We start from the raw sequence: 17,500 nt of genomic DNA on the forward strand, positions 1-17,500 counted from the left end.
GACCCCCGGGACACCTCTAAACGTTGACTCAACAGTGTGGAAGGATGCTGCTGGTGCACCAGCTCCAGCTCCCACTGCTCCCACTGCGGGGCTGCGCTGGGGACCTGGGGCTCTCGCAGCCAGGCTTCGGCCCACCTGACTCTGGTTCAATACGATATGGTTGCAAGATTGTATCTTCTTCTCCAGTAGCCATATTTCTACAGAGGTAATGGATAGCTTGTATCTCGTGAAGGAGGGAGGGTTGAGGCAGGGGGCACTCAAAACTGGTCAATCTGAGGAGGGCTGCTTTAGACAGGGTAAAAAGGTGCTGTTTTAAATGATCCTTGTGGTATTTTGACCAAAATATGTTCCAGACATTTCATTAAGACCCCAAGGAACCATACCAACTGTGGTAAAATGGGCATACGATGGGTCCTTTAAATTAACAAAATCTCTAAACATTACTTCCTGTCAGGTTAAACACCCATTTGGTTTGTGTTGTGCCTGGAGACGTAGTGATTGACAGGCGACTGGGTTTCCCCGGGGGGAAAGTGGACTGTGGAGGCCAAAGAAAGCCTCTTGGCTTTTATATTAGGTCCATCGGAGATCCACTAGTGGAGCTCAGGCTTGTGTTGGTCAGTGAGCTGCCAAAGAGAGCAGCCATGGGAAGCTTAGACCACTGGGACTTGGTTTGTGACTAATGAGTTTGGTGAAGCTCTTTGAAAACACCAGCACGAGGAGCCAAATGTGCCAAGTGTCTCCACAGAGAAACATACACCGAACTACATAGGATGTTGATTTAATGTTGTAAACCTAAGTGCACTTATTCAGCATCATTGATTTCTAACACCTCATTGTGATTCTAAAGACATGTTGAATCTCACAAAGCCTCTGATTTAACAGTGATCATATGGCAGTGCATCATGTGCACATCATCATGTGTGCAGAGGTGCGAGTATCACACCTACACTGTGTGAAACCCTGAAACTCTCTCCCCTCTGTGTGCAGATTTCTTCTTCAGAGGAAATCGGAGTGAGAGCACTGTGCTGGAAGACGCCTGCGGAGGGAAGGGATGCGTCACTGGATTAGTGCCTGAGAATCTGGCCCAGCCTCTTCCCTCCTGAGCCACGAGACGCACCAGAAGGGCACCGACACGCGCAGCTCGCTGTACCCCCTCCACCAAGCCTTCCACATGAGCCAGCCAAGCCTTAGCTTCCCACCAGGATGAAGAAAGAGAGGAAAACCAATGCTTTACTGTTCCTCCTGCTGCTTCACTTCACCTTGGGTAGGTTCTGTGTTGCGTCTTTGTCTGTGGTTAAGACTTCTTGCCTCGCTCTTATCTGGTTAATCCTCTAACGCGCAGAGGGAATGATCATCTCTGTGCCGACTGTTCTCGCTGCTCCTACTTCATATTAAGACGTGTGGTTGTTTGTGTTTTTGATAGCAGAGATTTAAATCCAAATATATTTGTAATTCCTGTCCATCCTTTTCCTCCTTGCTCTCCCTGCTTTCGGTTCCCGCCCTTTTTAGCAAGTGAGTGCAACATCTATCCATTAATGACGTCAACATTTCCCCTAGAAACAGAAACCAAATATTTAGAAATCTATGATGTTGTTAAAAATGTTATGTGATCTCGTCTCTTCCACTCAAATAACATGTTTTCTTTGTTTGCTTTAAAGGGCAATCAGACTATGCTCCATACTTTTATGACAATGGACCCAGCAGCACAAGTGGGAACATGGCCTTGTTCAGCATCTCCGAGGACACACCAGTGGGTAAGTCTCACATGATGAGGTGTCCTGGTCACTTCAACACTCACAGGTCCACGTGAGGGATGAAATCCAGGTGTTTGTTTATAGCGATGAAATGATCGCACACGTTATGAGGCGGCGGCTAATCACTGTAATACCTTTTGGATCGTGACGTACGCCAAGACTAATGGGAAGAAAACAATACGGCTGGTGACTCATCTGACCTGATCGTCAAACAATCCACTTACACTGAATGAGGGAAACAAGGACAAAGTAGAATCGATTAAGTCTTTAAAATCACTTCATAAAACATGTTTTTATTAAAAGCCTTTTACTAATTATTGAAAAAATGTAATAAGTAACACCCCTTTTATTGTTATTGATTTAAATCTGTGTTTTAATTTTATTCTTCTATTAACCTTGGTCCTGAAGAGATTCAATCCTGTAAAGAACTTTGTAAATAAAGTGTATTATTATCATTATTATTTGCACATTTGCTGCATTGTTTGAAATGGAGATAGATATGTCATTTCTCAGTTTTGTTATTTGTCTTTTGTTTCTGCGCAGGCACACAGGTTTACATCCTGAATGGCACAGATCCAGAGGGGGACCCGGTGCGATACGATCTGACTTTTGAACAGGGCTCCAAGGAATATTTTAGGGTGGAAGCCAAATCTGGAAACGTGACTCTGGTTCAGGAGCTGGACAGAGAGGTGAGACTGTCAACGAGATTTCAAAAAATAACAATGACTTCGCTGTGGCTCGGCGTGACTTTTACTTTTCTCTCGGTAGAAACAAGCTGAGATCTCGATGCTCGTGAGCATCACGGACGGTCGAAATAAAGTAAGCTCTGTGACAAGTGCTGTGACATAATAATACAAACATCAGGCAATGTATTATATTTACAGTCTAAACTGGAATGTGTTTCAATATGTAGAATTATCTGTCCGATAGCTTTTTGTTAATTATTTTAAAAAAGGATGCACTTTTTGTTATCAGTGCAGTTATTTTCATTATTTTTTGTGTTCTTGTTTTCAGGTTATTGAGACAGTGAGAGTTTTTATCACTGACACCAATGATGAACCACCTGAATTTCAAAACCTGCCTTTCCTCATCAATATCCCAGAGGTACAAGGCATCAAACACAATCACCTGCAGAGAATCCCCTCTACATGTCCAGCTGTGACATGAACGACCACGACCACTTTTAAAATCTCTCGTCTCTTTGCCAGGACACTGCTCCGGGAAGTAGCATCTACAGGGTTGCGGCAGTGGATAAGGACATGGGCTCGGGAGGCAGCGTCTCTTATTATCTACAGGTAACTTTACATTACTATACAGTTTTACCTTTTCATTGTCATGCAGATGAATTTCTTAGTGAAACACATGATACCAAAGCACATCATTTCAAAACGAAAGGTAAAGGTTCAGTGCAAACCCCAACTACCATCCGAGGACCCCTCTCAGGGCAGTTGTCTATCGCTGTCCCTGATTGGAAGCTTCATGTTGAATTTCAAGCAATAAATCTTGCTTGATCCTTCTTAAAGGTCCAGTGTGTAGAATTTATTGCCATCTAGTGGTGCAGTTGCATGTTGTGCTGAATAACCCTCACCTCACCCTCCCCTTACATGAAAGAGAACCTGTGGTAGCCCTCCGTTGTCATAAAAACTCAAAAGGGGGTTAGTTTGTCCAGTCTGGGCTACTGTTAAAAAACATGGTGGCCTCCGTAGAGAGGACCCACTACAGATGTAAATATATTGTATTTTAATATGAAGAGCCCATTCTAGGGTGAGGAAAACAACAATTCATTCAATTTAGATGATTACACGCTCAACAAAACATCATTAGTATTTTTTTATATTGAATTTCTGCCAATAGATCCTGTTCCTCTAAAACGTACACACTGAACCTTGACCCCTGCACCCTGGAGTTCACCCTGAAGTCTGCCAAACGAGTTTATCCCCTCAGTCCCCAAAGCTCATCTTAGCTGTGAAAAGCTTTTTTTTCACGCTTTCTCTTTATCGTTTGATCCCGTTTCCCAAAAAATATTTTCTGTTTTTATCACAAATGCACCGTTATTATCCTCCTTGTGATACAGCTAACTGGCTCGGTTGTGGGCCGAGTATGTGCTGGTGGGAGCGGAGGTCAAGCTGGCATCATGAGAGCTGACATGTGAAGAGAGGAAAAGGGCATTTGAATGATGGGACAGTGTGCGGCGGGCGGGAGATTAATCTCATACCAGAAAGCAGGGTGGAGATGGTGTTACCTTGGCGGATTAAATTTCAATTACATTTGAGCAAGGCATCGGAAGTTTAATAGGGGCTTAGGTGTTGGTGACAGCTCCCATGTTGTTCCTGCTCATGTGTTAAATGTGTAGAGAGCGTATCCTGATGGGTGTGCGTCGAAAAAAATTTCAAGGTCAAGTAGAGGCATTGCCGAAGCGATGCAAAAAATCAAAAGCGTGTGTTGTTGTCGTAAACACAGCTGATCATAAATTGTGGCGTGTTCTGCATTTTCCAGACCTCCCAGTTTGCCAAGTTCACCATCGACGGCAACAGCGGGGTCCTCCGAGTCAAACCAGGGGAGACTCTGGACTACGAGACCACGCCGACACATTTCGTGACAGTGGTGGCAAAGGTGAGAAGTCGCTGGTACACTTTGGGTTTGAAACACACATCTATCAACCGGCGAGCATTGTGGTTAACATTACGAGAGTTTAGGAATTAACCACAGCAGGAGCATTTAATTCACTTGTTGACTTGTGCACATGACACACGGCAACACTGAGGCTGCTGATGGCCAAAGTTCACGGAAGGTTCAGTCACGATTAAGCTTCCAGAACACGTTTGCTGAGCTTCCTCAGTCACTACAGGTGAAGTAAAGCAGCCTGAAGTGCTGACAGTGTTTAGTCAACGGGATTAAACTCAAGGGCACCTCAGTTCTTTCTGTGGACTGCTACACTGTAGATACTATCACTTCAATGACTCTTGGTAAATCAGATACTAACATGTTGAAGCTATGACCAATTTACATATTCAATTTTTGGTTTAATCGTTGCCATCAGTTCAGTTTGTCTTACTGATGGTTACAAAAACACAGCCATGCAACTACTGCCAGTATTTTATATTTTCTTCTTTTATTTGTGTGATACTGTTGAGATAGTAAACAGAAACAAACCTCATCGAACCATTGCATAGACTGTATATAAAGAATGTATATCGTCCATCATTATATACAGTCTATGATTTCAGCCAAGAAGTTTGGTTACTCTTAACTATTGGAAAACTAATCTGAGCAGTTTTTAATAAACATTTTGATGGTTTGAAAGAAAACAAAGGCCATGAGTTACATTAGATTTGATTTAGTTGGGATTTAAATCTAACTTGTGGCGCAAAGATCCCACATTTCCAGATGTTAAATGAAAACGTCCTAAACCAAATCCTCAATTCAAGATTAGATTTTAGATTTTAGATTAAAGTTTCTACAGATTAAGATTTATTTCTATGAACATTATAAAAAGACTGAACTTTCTTAACTTTGTTTGCTCAGGATGGCGGAGGAAAGTACAAGGGGAAGCATCAGGTGTTGACCTCCACAGCCACCATCACAGTTAATGTAATCGATGCCCAGGACATGCCTCCATCCTTCGTGGGGACCCCTTACTTTGGCTACGTCTATGAAGTCTCAGTTCCTGTAAGTCCATTGATTCTCCATAAAGCCGCGGTGGTGATCAGGATGTTTGATTTTCTCAACATTAAGTCCCATTACTGTCCTGCAGGGGTCTGAAATATTCACGGTGTACGCCAAAGATGGAGATCAAGGCAATCCTAACCCCATCCATTATTCCATAATGAATGGTGAGAACCACACACGACAAACTCCACTTTGAGCTGATTTGTGTATTTTCTTTTATCTCTTTTTAACTTCACCATCAGTCTCCAGACACATTCACAACATCTCTGTCCTCACCTTCCAGGTAGTGATGGTGTCTTTGACATAAATAGCACCAGCGGATGCATCACCCTGACAACTTATCCGTCTCTTCTGAAGAACGAATTATATGAAATCAAAGTCAAGGTGAGTGGTATTCCTTTATGTTAATCGACTCTTATACGTGTAATAAAATGTGTGTATACGTATTAATGTTTTATTTGAACGTCAGGCGTCTGAGATTGGACCAGAGGATCGGCTGGTTGACTACGACATCACCCTGGTGACCGTCCGCGTGGTGGATCTCAACAACCACCCGCCGACCTTCTATGGAGAGAATGGACCACAGAGCAGGTTTGAGGTCACCATGTATGAGCATCCGCCTGCAGGGGAGATCCTCCGGGGCTTTAAGATCACCGTCAACGACTCCGATCAGGTGCGGTTATTCCCAAATTTCACACAATGATCTTTTGATTTCCTCCTTAGAGTAAAGAGTGTGTGTGTGGGTGTGTGTGTGTGTGTGTGGACAGAGGCTGGTGCTTGTTAGATTGTATTTCAAATGTTGTGTTGAGTTTGTTCCCCTCAGGACAGATGCACTTATACCTCTAGGTAAAGCATTGCATAAATATCTGCCAACCAGCCTCAGAGGTACAGGCAGTTATGCAACACCATTTAAAAATGTCCATAAAATCTGCCAAAACATCATCGGCATGATTTATTTTAACTTCTTTTTTGTTTAAGATCCATCCAGTTTTAACTGAGGTCACCTTGAGTCTGACGAACCATCAGGTTTATTGATTTTTCTTGGCAGCTCCGCTCTTTATTTTTGTAAGTGATTCACAGCTCCTATGTTTATTTTGTTTTTCTCTTCAGGGAGCCAACGCTAAATTTAAGCTGAGGCTCGTGGGCCCGGGTCGAGTGCTGCGGGTGGTTCCCCAGACGGTTCTCAATGAAGCGCAGGTGACCATCATTGTGGAAGACTCATCTGGCATCGACTACGAGAAAGGATCAACCCTTTCTTTTAAGGTTTGAACTATGATCACCTTTCCAACCATCTTCTCCTGGTATATGCTTTACTTATAGACAAGAAATTATTGAATTTCATGTTTTATTCGACCAACAGCCCAAATGCCAGAGATGTGTTGTTGTCATGAGAATTGTTACCGATAAATGTCTGCAACTTAAGTTCAAATCCAACACACACATTCATAGTCCAAAGAGGATGAATCCTATTACCTTTTGGTGATCCACTGACTTTTCTTCTTGTTACACCCATAGTTTATCAATGTTATGTCAACATTTAACTTTGGTTTATGATTAATAAACTAAAAAGGTAAATTTCCATTAATCATTCTCTGGGAAAACTATGAAACATTGCTTATTTAGCAATTTTAAATAAAATGTAAAAAAAAACATACCTGGATCTGACCCCTGATCAGGATAATTTATTGGTTCTTTCCTGACCTGTAATGCATCCTTTCACCAAATTCCCTGGAAATCCATTCAGTGATTTTTGTAGGATATTTCTAACATACAAACAAATGGACAGGGGTGAAAATGTAATGTCATAAATGTTATCACCATAACTCTCGGTTAAGTAGTGTTACACGCTTGTTTATTGCTCATGCAATAACCACTCTCTGGCCATTTATTACAGTTAAATCTATTTTACTACAAGTAAATATAAAAAATGAAAGCCTCTCAGAGCCACTTGTGTTTTTCCTGCCAATCAATAAACTCATAAATTGACTGACGGAACATTTCCTCACTGGTTTAACCTCACTTTGCATGTGTGTGTCTGCAGCTGCTGGCGGTGGAGATCGACACCCCCGAGCGCTTCAGTGCGACGGCCGACATCGTCATCAACCTGCTGGACACGAACGACAACGCGCCCAAGTTCACCTCCGAGTACTACATCGTCAGGGTGCCCGAGAACTCCCCCGGAGACTCCAGCGTCGTGTCTGTTACAGTAAGCACATCGTGATTAAACTCTGCTCTGATCTGACCAAAGAGATTATACAATCCATCAGTCCTCCAGCAAACACGTATTACTCGGTGGAGTTCATTAGGTGAGAGCAGGTGGTTGCCAGACTCAAACAAGAGCTCAACACTCCCTCCATCATCCATTGTTCTTCTATGTTGTCGTTCCTCCTTTGGAAATTCACCACGTGACGTCCTCACATCTGCTGTCACTCACACCTCGGCTGTTAATAATGGAAATATTCACACGTTTTTCTCGTCCTTTCTGTGGCACTGTGTATTATCCTGCGGGAACTAGATCCGGGCTGCACAGTGTGTGGGTAAAAAGCTTAATTTTGCCCCAAGGTTAATCACGCTGACCTACACCTCCATCCCTAATCACAACAGGGAGATTTACAGTCCGCCCCACCCACCCTGCATGAGCTTAAGACCCCGGCTCATCGTCAGATCCAGTAAAAACATCTAATCTGAGTCACCTTGTGGGAGTTTTTTTTTTGCCCCTGAATGTACCTGTATTTAATGCCCTTGATCAGATAGTAAATATTCTTGTTTACCAAGTGTATTTTGTAGACCAGTGTCCTGCTGCTGATCTCTGTCCTGTTTCTTTTTCCTTCAGGCAAACGATCCAGATTCAGGACCATGGGGTGAAGTCAAATACACAATTTATGGATCGGGATCAGATTTGTAAGTTTAAAAACATTCCCTCCTGCTTCTTTTAAGTTTGCTCCGAACTGACACTTCACCCTCGCACCTGCACGAAACACCTTTCACAGAGTAACGTGTATATTTATATTATAAGTCACGAGGTTCAGGGTGTTTGGCAAACTTCGCCAACAGCACACATGTCCTGATTCATCTCTGTCTCTTTGATGGAGGAGGCGAGCAGGAAACCAGTCTGATTGGCCCCTCCGCTGCACAAACAGCTCGCTCTAAAATGGCCGCAAGATGCTGCCTAATCTCCTAATTGGATTGGAGGGTTAAAAATAGTCAGCCCAGCCCGTCTCACATAAGGAGAGCCAATTAACATGCAGTGTGACAGCTGGAGCCACAGCTCTTGCAAAGCAAGGCAGCGTGCGGCGAAGGGAAAGTGAGAATTTATGCTCGTCTGCAGGCAGCGACCCGAGTTAATTGTGCGAAAGTTATCAGGAGCCAGGCAACTTGTGAAATTTCACAGTGCAGAGCGATACAGAAAGGACGCCATAATAACAGCAGTAAAACCAAGGGTACACGAGAAAGTGCTCTGAGAGATACGTGAACTGCAGCAGAATCCTTTCAATTTGTTATTTTTGTTTTAGTATTATAGGATATTACAAGTAACTTTTAAGTTAAAAGGCTTTGTTTAAAAAATGATGGCCTTGGGGAACATTTTTGCAGTCTATCACATGGCAGGTGTTCATTATCAAGCATTATCTTCTGCCACCTGAGGTTATAACTAGATCTAAATCGCATGTTTTTTATGTTCATGTATTTTTCTGAGAAAATAAAATAACATACACGATATTCTAAAAAGAGAATTCAATTTTTCTGACCAATCCCAACTTTGTGTAAAATGTTACTGAAATTGATGCCTTACTTATCAATTTATTAATTTATCAGATCAAGACATTTTAAGCAAATACAAAAACAGTAAGTAGAAATGAACCTAAAATAGAAAAGATGGAACAATCACAGGAATTATCTTCCTAACCGTTTGACATCGTGCTCCTTCACTGCGTACCAGGACACTCTGAGATTCAGGGTGAACTGAACAGATTCACAGAGAGGATGTGAATATCACCTGTGCTGTGAATTATGACGCCTTTCTTAGAAGCTCGTTGAGTGGGATGTGTTAACCACAGACGGCTGCGGTCGTGACTCATGGCTCCTTCTGAACCTGCAGGTTTTACATCCACCGGTTGTCAGGCCTCATCTCCACGCAGCCCTGGACCAGCCTGGACGCAGAGGTCAGGTCCAAGTACAACTTCTACGTCAAGGCCGAGGACTCGGAGGGACAGTACAGTTTGGCTGAGGTCTTTGTCACCGTGCTCGACATGAACGACCACACTCCGACATTTGATCACAAACTCCTGGAGAAGACCATGATCATCGGGACACCGGTCAGAGTGGAGGTAGATGATGCTGCTTCATTGGGGTGTTAGTGCAGAACAAAGAAATGATTATAATATGGAGCCGTTCTAACTCTGCTACTTCTTCCAGGCAGTGGATGAAGATGCAGAGTCTCCGAACAACGTGATCGAGTACTCCATCATGAAAGCCGATCCCGATAACGCATTTGACATCAACGCCGACACCGGGGAGATCCAGCTGAAGTCCTACATCAAGTCCATGGAGATTGTGCAGAACATCACCAAGCAGAAAGACTGCAAGTGGTCCCTGGTGGTCCAGGCCAGGGACCGGGGTTCTCCGTCCTTCAGCACCACAGCCGTGGTCAATATCGACATCACGGAGGCGGTAAGACCTGTTTCGACTCGCAGCACGCTCGCAGCGCTTTCTACTCCAAGCCCGAGCTGTAGATTCAAGCTGCTCCATATATGATAATAGGCATTACTGCTGTGCAGCTGCTCATTCAACATCACTTCATAACATTTCATTAACGTTCTTTAAAGGATAATGTTTTTGTATAATTTTATTATTATCAACAAGTCCCAAAACCAGCAATAAATGTATCCTCACAACTTTTTGTTTATTATTAACGTTATGAATTAGTTTTTTTTAACAGTATATTTTTGAATATATTACTTGGAATTCCATTAATTCCAACAGTTCCTAACTTTACAATAGTAATTTATACTAGAGTAATTAATATAAACAGGTGTTTTTATTTCATAGATTCTGTTATAAATGTCAAAGGGGACCTAACCCTAACCCTAACCACTTTTTCACAGCTTATTCATTTATTACATTGCTCTTATGAATAATTATATAAAGCATTAGTTCCAACTTTAAACGTTTTTTTAAGGAGCCTTTTTCAGACTGTAACACCTGTTTCCCTTTATTTTTAATATAGTGAAAATGGCCATGACACAATTCATAGTGTCATAATTAATTGCTTGGTCTTCTTTTAGTTTTGAATTTTGGGTGATAGAGTTATAAAATACAGTTTGTGGGTGTAGATGAAACAATTTTTGTTAGTTGAATAAATTAATTCTGGTTTTGATCTCTTTGAAATATTTAATATAAACGAAGAGAAGCATTATCCTTTAAAGTTTTTGTATCCATTATTTTTTTAATACTTCATGTTCTCACAGTGTTTTCATTCCTTCACTCTTCATGGTGAGATGACTTCTTGGTCTTGTGTCTGTGTTTCTGTGTATCGTGCTTTTCAGATCAAGGGCCGAGTTATTTCTTACTTCATGGGCCTCAGCAAGCGTCCGCTGACTATTCTTGGAATTTGTTTAAGCGCTGCCACGTCCCTCATTTTACTGACAATCTGCATATCCACAATCCTCTACTGTAGCGCAGTGAAAAGGTCGAGAATCAACCCCGAGAGTAACTATATCAAAGTCATCCGCAGAGTCAAGTGAGAAATAACTGACTCACGTTCCAATATTCATTCATTACCTTTGAAAAGGGAGGGAAAGAGATGACAATATGATAGAAAGATATTTTCTATTTTCCTTTTTTAAATGATTGTATTTTCCTCTCGTAACGTTATAGGGATTTTTATACGAAATCCCACCTTTGATCATCTGAAATACTCCTATTAATTATAATATTAGTTTATCTGGCTACATGACAAAGATGAAGCCTCTGAACCGGAAACGTCGCCTCTACACCTTTGGTTTAGATGAAGATCTAAACCAGGACTTGTTCATTTCTCACACAACCATTCACATCACTCATGTTTTGGTGTCCTGAACTGTCCTCGCTCTTGTTCAGCCCTCATCAGTCACACGCCAAAGACAAACCCCCACACACCGCACTGCCAGACGCATTCCCAACAACTCCCTGTAGTGTTGTGCTTTGGTTTCTTAGCTTTGCATCAGCAGTCCTGTACTGTAGGACAGAGGAAGACGGATGAGTGGGTGTGAGAGTGTTGCATTGTCGGTAGATGTGTTGTTTGGGCCTCCTCTGTCAGTGCTTTACACATTCATCCATCATGCTTCCATGCTTCGGGCAAATGCTGCGCTAACATTTGCAGTCAGTCCCCTGGACTCGATTTAAACTCTTTCATTTGTGCTCTTTTACAGACTCCTCTCAAGGGGCCTGTGGCGGCCTTTTTATTGAAAAGTAGGGACAGTCCTATGAGAGCTCTAGGCATGGTCACTGTTATCATTAGCGTGTTGGTAGGGGTGACGGTCTTGATCTCTACGGCTATGTACATGCGCAACTCAAAGTCCAACAGGATCGTGCCGGCGCGTCGCATCATTAAGAGGCGACCCAGGGACCAGCGGCACTGGACCTTCCAGATGCCCGTCATCAAATTCCACAACCCTGCAGAGAAGTTCCACGTCGGCGACCCAGAGCAGGACACGGGCAGCCCCATCAGGAAGCCTCCACCTCCCAGCGCTCCTTCTCTGCCCCCTCCACCACCGTCTTACACACGGCCAAGTGAGAGGCCCCGGGCGGTCCCAACAGTATCCGGTGCTCTGGCCTCTAAAGGCTCGAAGAAAGTTAAATCGCATCGTCGAAAAGAGGGAAACATGAGCTCCGCTTTAGTGTCAGAGCTTAAGATGAGGCTGGAGCAGAAGATGAATGAGAACAACCAGGGTTATTATTAACACACACGTCAGGTTTAAGGCTTCCCAGTCCGTTCTTTGACGACTCAACTGCCCTGAGCTCATCTACTGACCAAGAGTACTCACCTGAACCTCTTGTTATGATTTGGTAGAGTGGGCCTGACTTTAGACTGGGACGGTATAAGGCTGTAAAAGGAAGGTTTGCAGATATTTATGTCTTAATATGAGATAATCAACAATGGGATCTACTGCATCCTTTGCTTAGATAAGGAGCGGAGAGGGCTCGAGTCTGCGGGTGGTGCGGCCGTAGATAAATCACTACACTGACATCTTGAGGAGGATTACTTCATCTTAGGAGTGAGAAGCACCACTGTAATTGACCCAGGGAGAGGATTTACTGAGTACACGTCAGTTACATAACTTCCTGAAAAGTGAAACGTTCGACACTTTTCAACGCGAGAGGGATTTCACCCGATAAATCCTAGAAATACTAAATCTTCTTGCTTGACAGAGCATGCAGCTGAATGACACGGTCATGAAAAGCCTGTTTATATAAAGTGCTAAAGGACCTGTGTGTTTATGTTTTTACTGTTTCACATCAGCCGCTTGAACGCTGAGAAGTTGCTCTTTTGTATGATTACAATGTGCCACTGTAGGTTTTCACAGTAACACGAGCTGCGTTGCTTTTATTGATTTGACTGTGTGATTGTAGAAAATTTGCTTTTATATAAATGTACATAGGTCCAAATTTCAAGGTACAGCACTGTATTATTTTCATCATTTTTAATGTACATACAGTATATGACAAAATATGAACGTGACAAGAACATGAAGTACAAATAAAACAAATGTAAAAAACTAGATAGAGCTCAGATTTCTATGTATATAACTTGCTTGGACATTCTCTTTATAGATATATATATATATAATTTAAATACAGAATCTGTGAGAAAGATATAGGCTCCACACACACACATACTTTCCATTTTACTCTTCAATGCCTTCAATTGTAGGCAAATGCAGTTAAATCGCTGTAATAAATATTAATAAATATGAATATCTATCAGTCTATATCTTAACTAATATCTATCTTAGATAAGTTGATATAAAACTCTATATCTCACTATATATTACATTTGCCTGGTCCTACAAAGTAACATATTTGTACCGTCTTTGTACCGTCTTGTTTTTGAATAAATATTTAAAAATGTGGTCTGTGCTCTACTTCGTCCAGAGGCTGCATTAGTAAAACTTTTAACACCTCATTTCTGTTTATTTGTGTTAAGTTTTTAAGTTTATTCGAACTTAATTAAAATTAGGGATATTAGGAAAGAAAAAAAGTATTTAACATGACAAAGCTTTGCTTTATTTACTCAGGTGGGATTGTAAATGCAGGACTGTTATTTACCATGGAGTATTTTATTGGTGTAATTGGTACGTTTTCTTGAACTTTAAATTAATATAGAAAAAAATCACATATGTACATGTATTTTACATGATCATAATTAACAATTTTTAATTTAGCTGTTAAAAATCATACATTCTACAATAGGCTATGAGAGCTAATAATTAATGCGGTGTGGATATAATGAATACTAATGAGATGTTACACATCCTCTCTGATTGTCTGCACAACTGATGTACAAATGCTGTCATTAAATGGAAATATAATTTTCCCTCTGCCTGGGATTCAGATAGAAACTCACTGTAATCTGCTTACGAGTGTACGTATAAATGCACGGGAAAACACCGGTTACATAACAAATCCTCTGAGTGATTGTGCTGAATAAAAACAAGTATGTCTCAGCCTTCATCTTTGGTTTCTCTTTAATCCATGTCAAACATCATTTCATTCCATTACAAGACAAGCAAATCTGGAGTCTGGGAAAAGAAAAACATAAATCCTCTGAAGCATAAACTTACACACAATAAACTCTATTAGAATTAAATTTGGTGAAGTTAACATGAAAAGCTCCCATTGTGATTTAAATTTTTTAAATTTAGAAGTGCATGTCTCTGTATTCAGTATCAACACATTCAGAAACAAAAGTGACACAAAGAAAATATTATATCAATACATTTTACAATACACTTTATGTACAAGAACATTAACACAGATAGTAACAATCCTTAGAATAAGGAAGAAAGGCCTCTCCATTTTGATATTTAAAATTTTAAGAAATTTAAATGACTATTTACAGGATGTCTTTCTACATAATGTTGCAACCTGCCATGTTTACCATTGCATTTAAGTCACGGTGCTACAGCAGACTTAGTTATTAAGGAAAATGAATACCTCAGGGTAAGGGTTTGGGATTATGGCTAGGTCTAGTGTTTTTCAGAAAATCGTCTGTGGCAATGAGCTTAAATGTAATAGTCAAACATGAGAGCCACAAGCTGGGCTAATACTCAAAGGTACAGATAATGTTGGACTTTGATTCTAGTACAGATGAGCTGCACTTCCTCCTTTGGGCCTTCCCTCAGCCTTCCCCATCGTTTTCGGCTTTTCCTCCGAGTCCTTGCACAGGCCTTCCTCGCTGGTTGCCTGCAGGCTGTCGAAGGTGCCCTGCCTCTCCGTTCCCTGCAGGTTCCCTCCGTGCCTCCTGCGCCTCCTCCACAGATCCACGCAGCGCTCCACGCAGTTGAACCTGGCCTCTGTGGTGCAGGCGTACATGCCGGCCGGCACCGCCAGCACCATGGCGCACACGATGACTATGATGTGGATGAGCCTCTCTCTCTGCTCCAGCTCGCTGATGTCACTTCCTGTCACGAACACAATGCACTGGCCATCCCGCGGCGGGTGGTTTTTTAGGGTCACGCATACCTCGTACTTGGTGACGGGGAGCAGGTCGCTGACTGAGTAGCTGTTGATGCCGGGGCCGATGTAGATCGTCTCCTTTTTAGGTGAATCATATTTGCCAAAGTGGATGGTGAACCAGGTCTCAGAAGGGTTGTCTGTCGCCGCGTACCACTCGAGGGTGATGCCGTACACCGTCTGCTTGGCGATGCGCATTTCAATGAAGGCGTTGTCAGCGGACGACAACATGCGGACAGGCGGAGGGAGAGGGGCGGAGGAGTTGGAGGACGGGACGTCGACCATGATGCTCACAGAGGAGTTGCCGATGAAGTTGTTGGCCATGCAGGTGTAAAGGCCGCGGTCAGCCAGGTGAAGGGAGGGGATGACCAGATGGGAGGTGACAGTCTCTGCGTCGATGTGAGTCTCAGTTACTGCAAGTGAGAAAACAGAACATCAGAGTCTACAGCATTTAACTGAGAGGCTTGTTTACACAAAGACATGGTGAGGCTATTCTGAAAAGGGTATTGCTGCCACGTTGTTTTTTAAAGTAAATGCAGCCTGAAGGTTCAAGATATCCCTCACTAAGTGCTTCCACAGCAGGTTTACAGCAGTTTAATGGATACAAAATCTTACCAGAAAATCCTCTTTTAATCTTCAGACTGTACATCCACTGAATGGTTGGGCCTGGTCTGGCCTTGACTAAGCATGTAAGCGTTGCATTTGCCCCGAGAGGTAAAGTGATGTTAGTCTCCGGGGCAGAGGCCACGGGCTGCATGCATGTTTTTAACTGGATCTCGTGGAAAAACTTGTCCGCTTTGGAGACGGGGCCCGAGCACTTCAGATAAGAGTTCATCAGGATGATGGGAGTGCTGATGGTCCTGATGAATTCAACAAAGCCTTTGAGGCGGCAGTCGCACAGCCAGGGGTTGTCATGCAGCGCAATAACCACGTTGGAGACCAGCCCTTCTTTCTCCCACGCTCTCCCTGCTGCTTGGTAGAGAGGCCAGTTAATGAAGACATCTTTTGATATGACGCTAAGATGATTGACGGATAAATCTAAATAGGTCAGGACAGGCAAGTTCCTGAGAGCGTGTTCAGGTAGCACGTCCAGTCGATTGTGCTTCAGGTCCAAAATCTTGAGTTTCGGCGTATCCTGAAATGCCGTCCAGGGCACCGAAGTCAGCTTGTTCCCTTGTAGCCTAAGCTCCGTAAGGTTGGCAAGCCCCTCCAGGCTTTTAATGTTCATCAGGGTGATCTCATTGAAGTTGAGCCAGAGGAACTCCAAGGCACTAACTTTAGAGAAAGCTCCTTGCGGTAACTCGGTCAGGTGGCAGTTTTCAATACGGACCTTCCTTAAATCGTGTGGGATGTCCTCTGGGATGTGTCCCATGGAGGTTTCCATACATAGTAAAGACCTAGGATGGTAAGACAGGATATTTTAAGACAAGACGTGTTAAAACAGAGAGTATTTTATTAGCCCAAATTTAAAAATAGCGTTTGTAGATGTTAGAAAAAATTGCAAGCATGTTACATTCTACACCCATGTCTAAACCAACACAACCTGTTAGAGTTTGTATAGTTTCAGCGGTAACTTACCTTCCCAAGATATCATCTGTGCAGGAGCAGCCGGTCAGACAACTTGATGATCCAGGGGCGATGACATAAAATACCAGAGCGATGCGTAATGTGACATAAAATGCCTCCATATTACCGGAGGAGCATGTGGAATAGGCCTGTGTGGGCAGGACAGGCTCATAGCCTGTGTGGGAGAAAGCCTATTACCTTAATCCTGCTTGACGTAACACTTAAGACACCAAATGACATTTGAGACACAGGGGAAAGTGTATTTATAGCGATGAGTCCACTTTGTCTATGAAAACAATTGTCTGATCTGTTTAGTGGCATAACAAACTCCAAAAATGTTTTTGTTTTTCATTCCAAACTCGGTCGGTTATGTTTGATTGTACTGCTCCACTTTCAGGAATGATCCCAAAATGCTTTGCTTTCTACCTAATTTAATTTATTTGTCCCCCGACCGAAGCGCAGCCGCGGACATGGCAGGAGGCTTCTGTGTGTTCAGTGAGCCGGAGCCTGTCAGGCTTAGCGGCACAGAGAGGGAGGGCGGCAGAGAGACAGATGTCTGGAGAGGACCCTAACCTGACCTCAATAATCTGAACACTGGTTGTCTCTCAGGTTGTTAAAGACCGAATCAGCATGTAAAGCAAGTGTGAAACAGAAAGAATACACAATGTGGCTTGAATCTGTTTTTGTTCTTTATTGTCCAAGCTTTTATATGGTTTAAGGGCATCATAAATCATAAATATATAAAACCTCCCAATTATTTATTTTTATTATATTTTTTTAATCATGTATCGATTTTTTAA

At 42.5% G+C, this 17,500-nt stretch overlaps 2 protein-coding genes across 2 annotated transcripts; one reads left to right on the top strand and one right to left on the bottom strand.

Moving 5' to 3' along the window:
• Window positions 1-1,115: 1,115 nt before the first annotated feature.
• LOC128426904 (cadherin-related family member 1) lies at window positions 1,116-13,551 on the top strand. The gene is made up of 17 exons (XM_053413967.1): window positions 1,116-1,264; window positions 1,659-1,754; window positions 2,298-2,443; window positions 2,523-2,573; window positions 2,769-2,858; window positions 2,963-3,049; window positions 4,251-4,367; window positions 5,280-5,423; window positions 5,509-5,587; window positions 5,707-5,807; window positions 5,893-6,096; window positions 6,534-6,686; window positions 7,465-7,629; window positions 8,257-8,324; window positions 9,520-9,748; window positions 9,837-10,091; window positions 11,831-13,551. The coding sequence occupies exons 1-17, from the start codon at window positions 1,204-1,206 to the stop codon at window positions 12,359-12,361; spliced, it is 2,577 nt and encodes an 858-aa protein (XP_053269942.1). The 5' UTR covers window positions 1,116-1,203; the 3' UTR covers window positions 12,362-13,551.
• Window positions 13,552-14,759: 1,208 nt separating this feature from the next.
• On the bottom strand, window positions 14,760-16,822 carry LOC128427188 (leucine-rich repeat, immunoglobulin-like domain and transmembrane domain-containing protein 2). The gene is made up of 3 exons (XM_053414287.1): window positions 16,713-16,822; window positions 15,750-16,531; window positions 14,760-15,547 (listed from the first exon to the last, which is right to left on the bottom strand). The coding sequence occupies exons 1-3, from the start codon at window positions 16,820-16,822 to the stop codon at window positions 14,760-14,762; spliced, it is 1,680 nt and encodes a 559-aa protein (XP_053270262.1).
• Between the last annotated feature and the right edge of the window lie 678 nt (window positions 16,823-17,500).

This window comes from Pleuronectes platessa, chromosome 21 (assembly GCF_947347685.1).
Source record: "Pleuronectes platessa chromosome 21, fPlePla1.1, whole genome shotgun sequence".
NCBI classification, from domain to species: domain Eukaryota; kingdom Metazoa; phylum Chordata; class Actinopteri; order Pleuronectiformes; family Pleuronectidae; genus Pleuronectes; species Pleuronectes platessa.

What these genes read in the sequence shown, in the direction of transcription:
- LOC128426904 (XM_053413967.1), top strand. Translation starts at nt 1,204, where the DNA reads ATGAAGAAAGAGAGGAAAACCAATGCTTTACTGTTCCTCCTGCTGCTT. An exon ending in CCGTCAACGACTCCGATCAG is followed by an intron (nt 6,097 to 6,533) that starts GTGCGGTTATTC and finishes TTTTCTCTTCAG; the next exon opens with GGAGCCAACGCTAAATTTAA. An exon ending in ATATCGACATCACGGAGGCG is followed by an intron (nt 10,092 to 11,830) that starts GTAAGACCTGTT and finishes GCTCTTTTACAG; the next exon opens with ACTCCTCTCAAGGGGCCTGT.
- LOC128427188 (XM_053414287.1), bottom strand. Translation starts at nt 16,822, where the DNA reads ATGGAGGCATTTTATGTCACATTACGCATCGCTCTGGTATTTTATGTC. An exon ending in ACAGATGATATCTTGGGAAG is followed by an intron (nt 16,532 to 16,712) that starts GTAAGTTACCGC and finishes TTACCATCCTAG; the next exon opens with GTCTTTACTATGTATGGAAA. An exon ending in GATTAAAAGAGGATTTTCTG is followed by an intron (nt 15,548 to 15,749) that starts GTAAGATTTTGT and finishes TCTCACTTGCAG; the next exon opens with TAACTGAGACTCACATCGAC.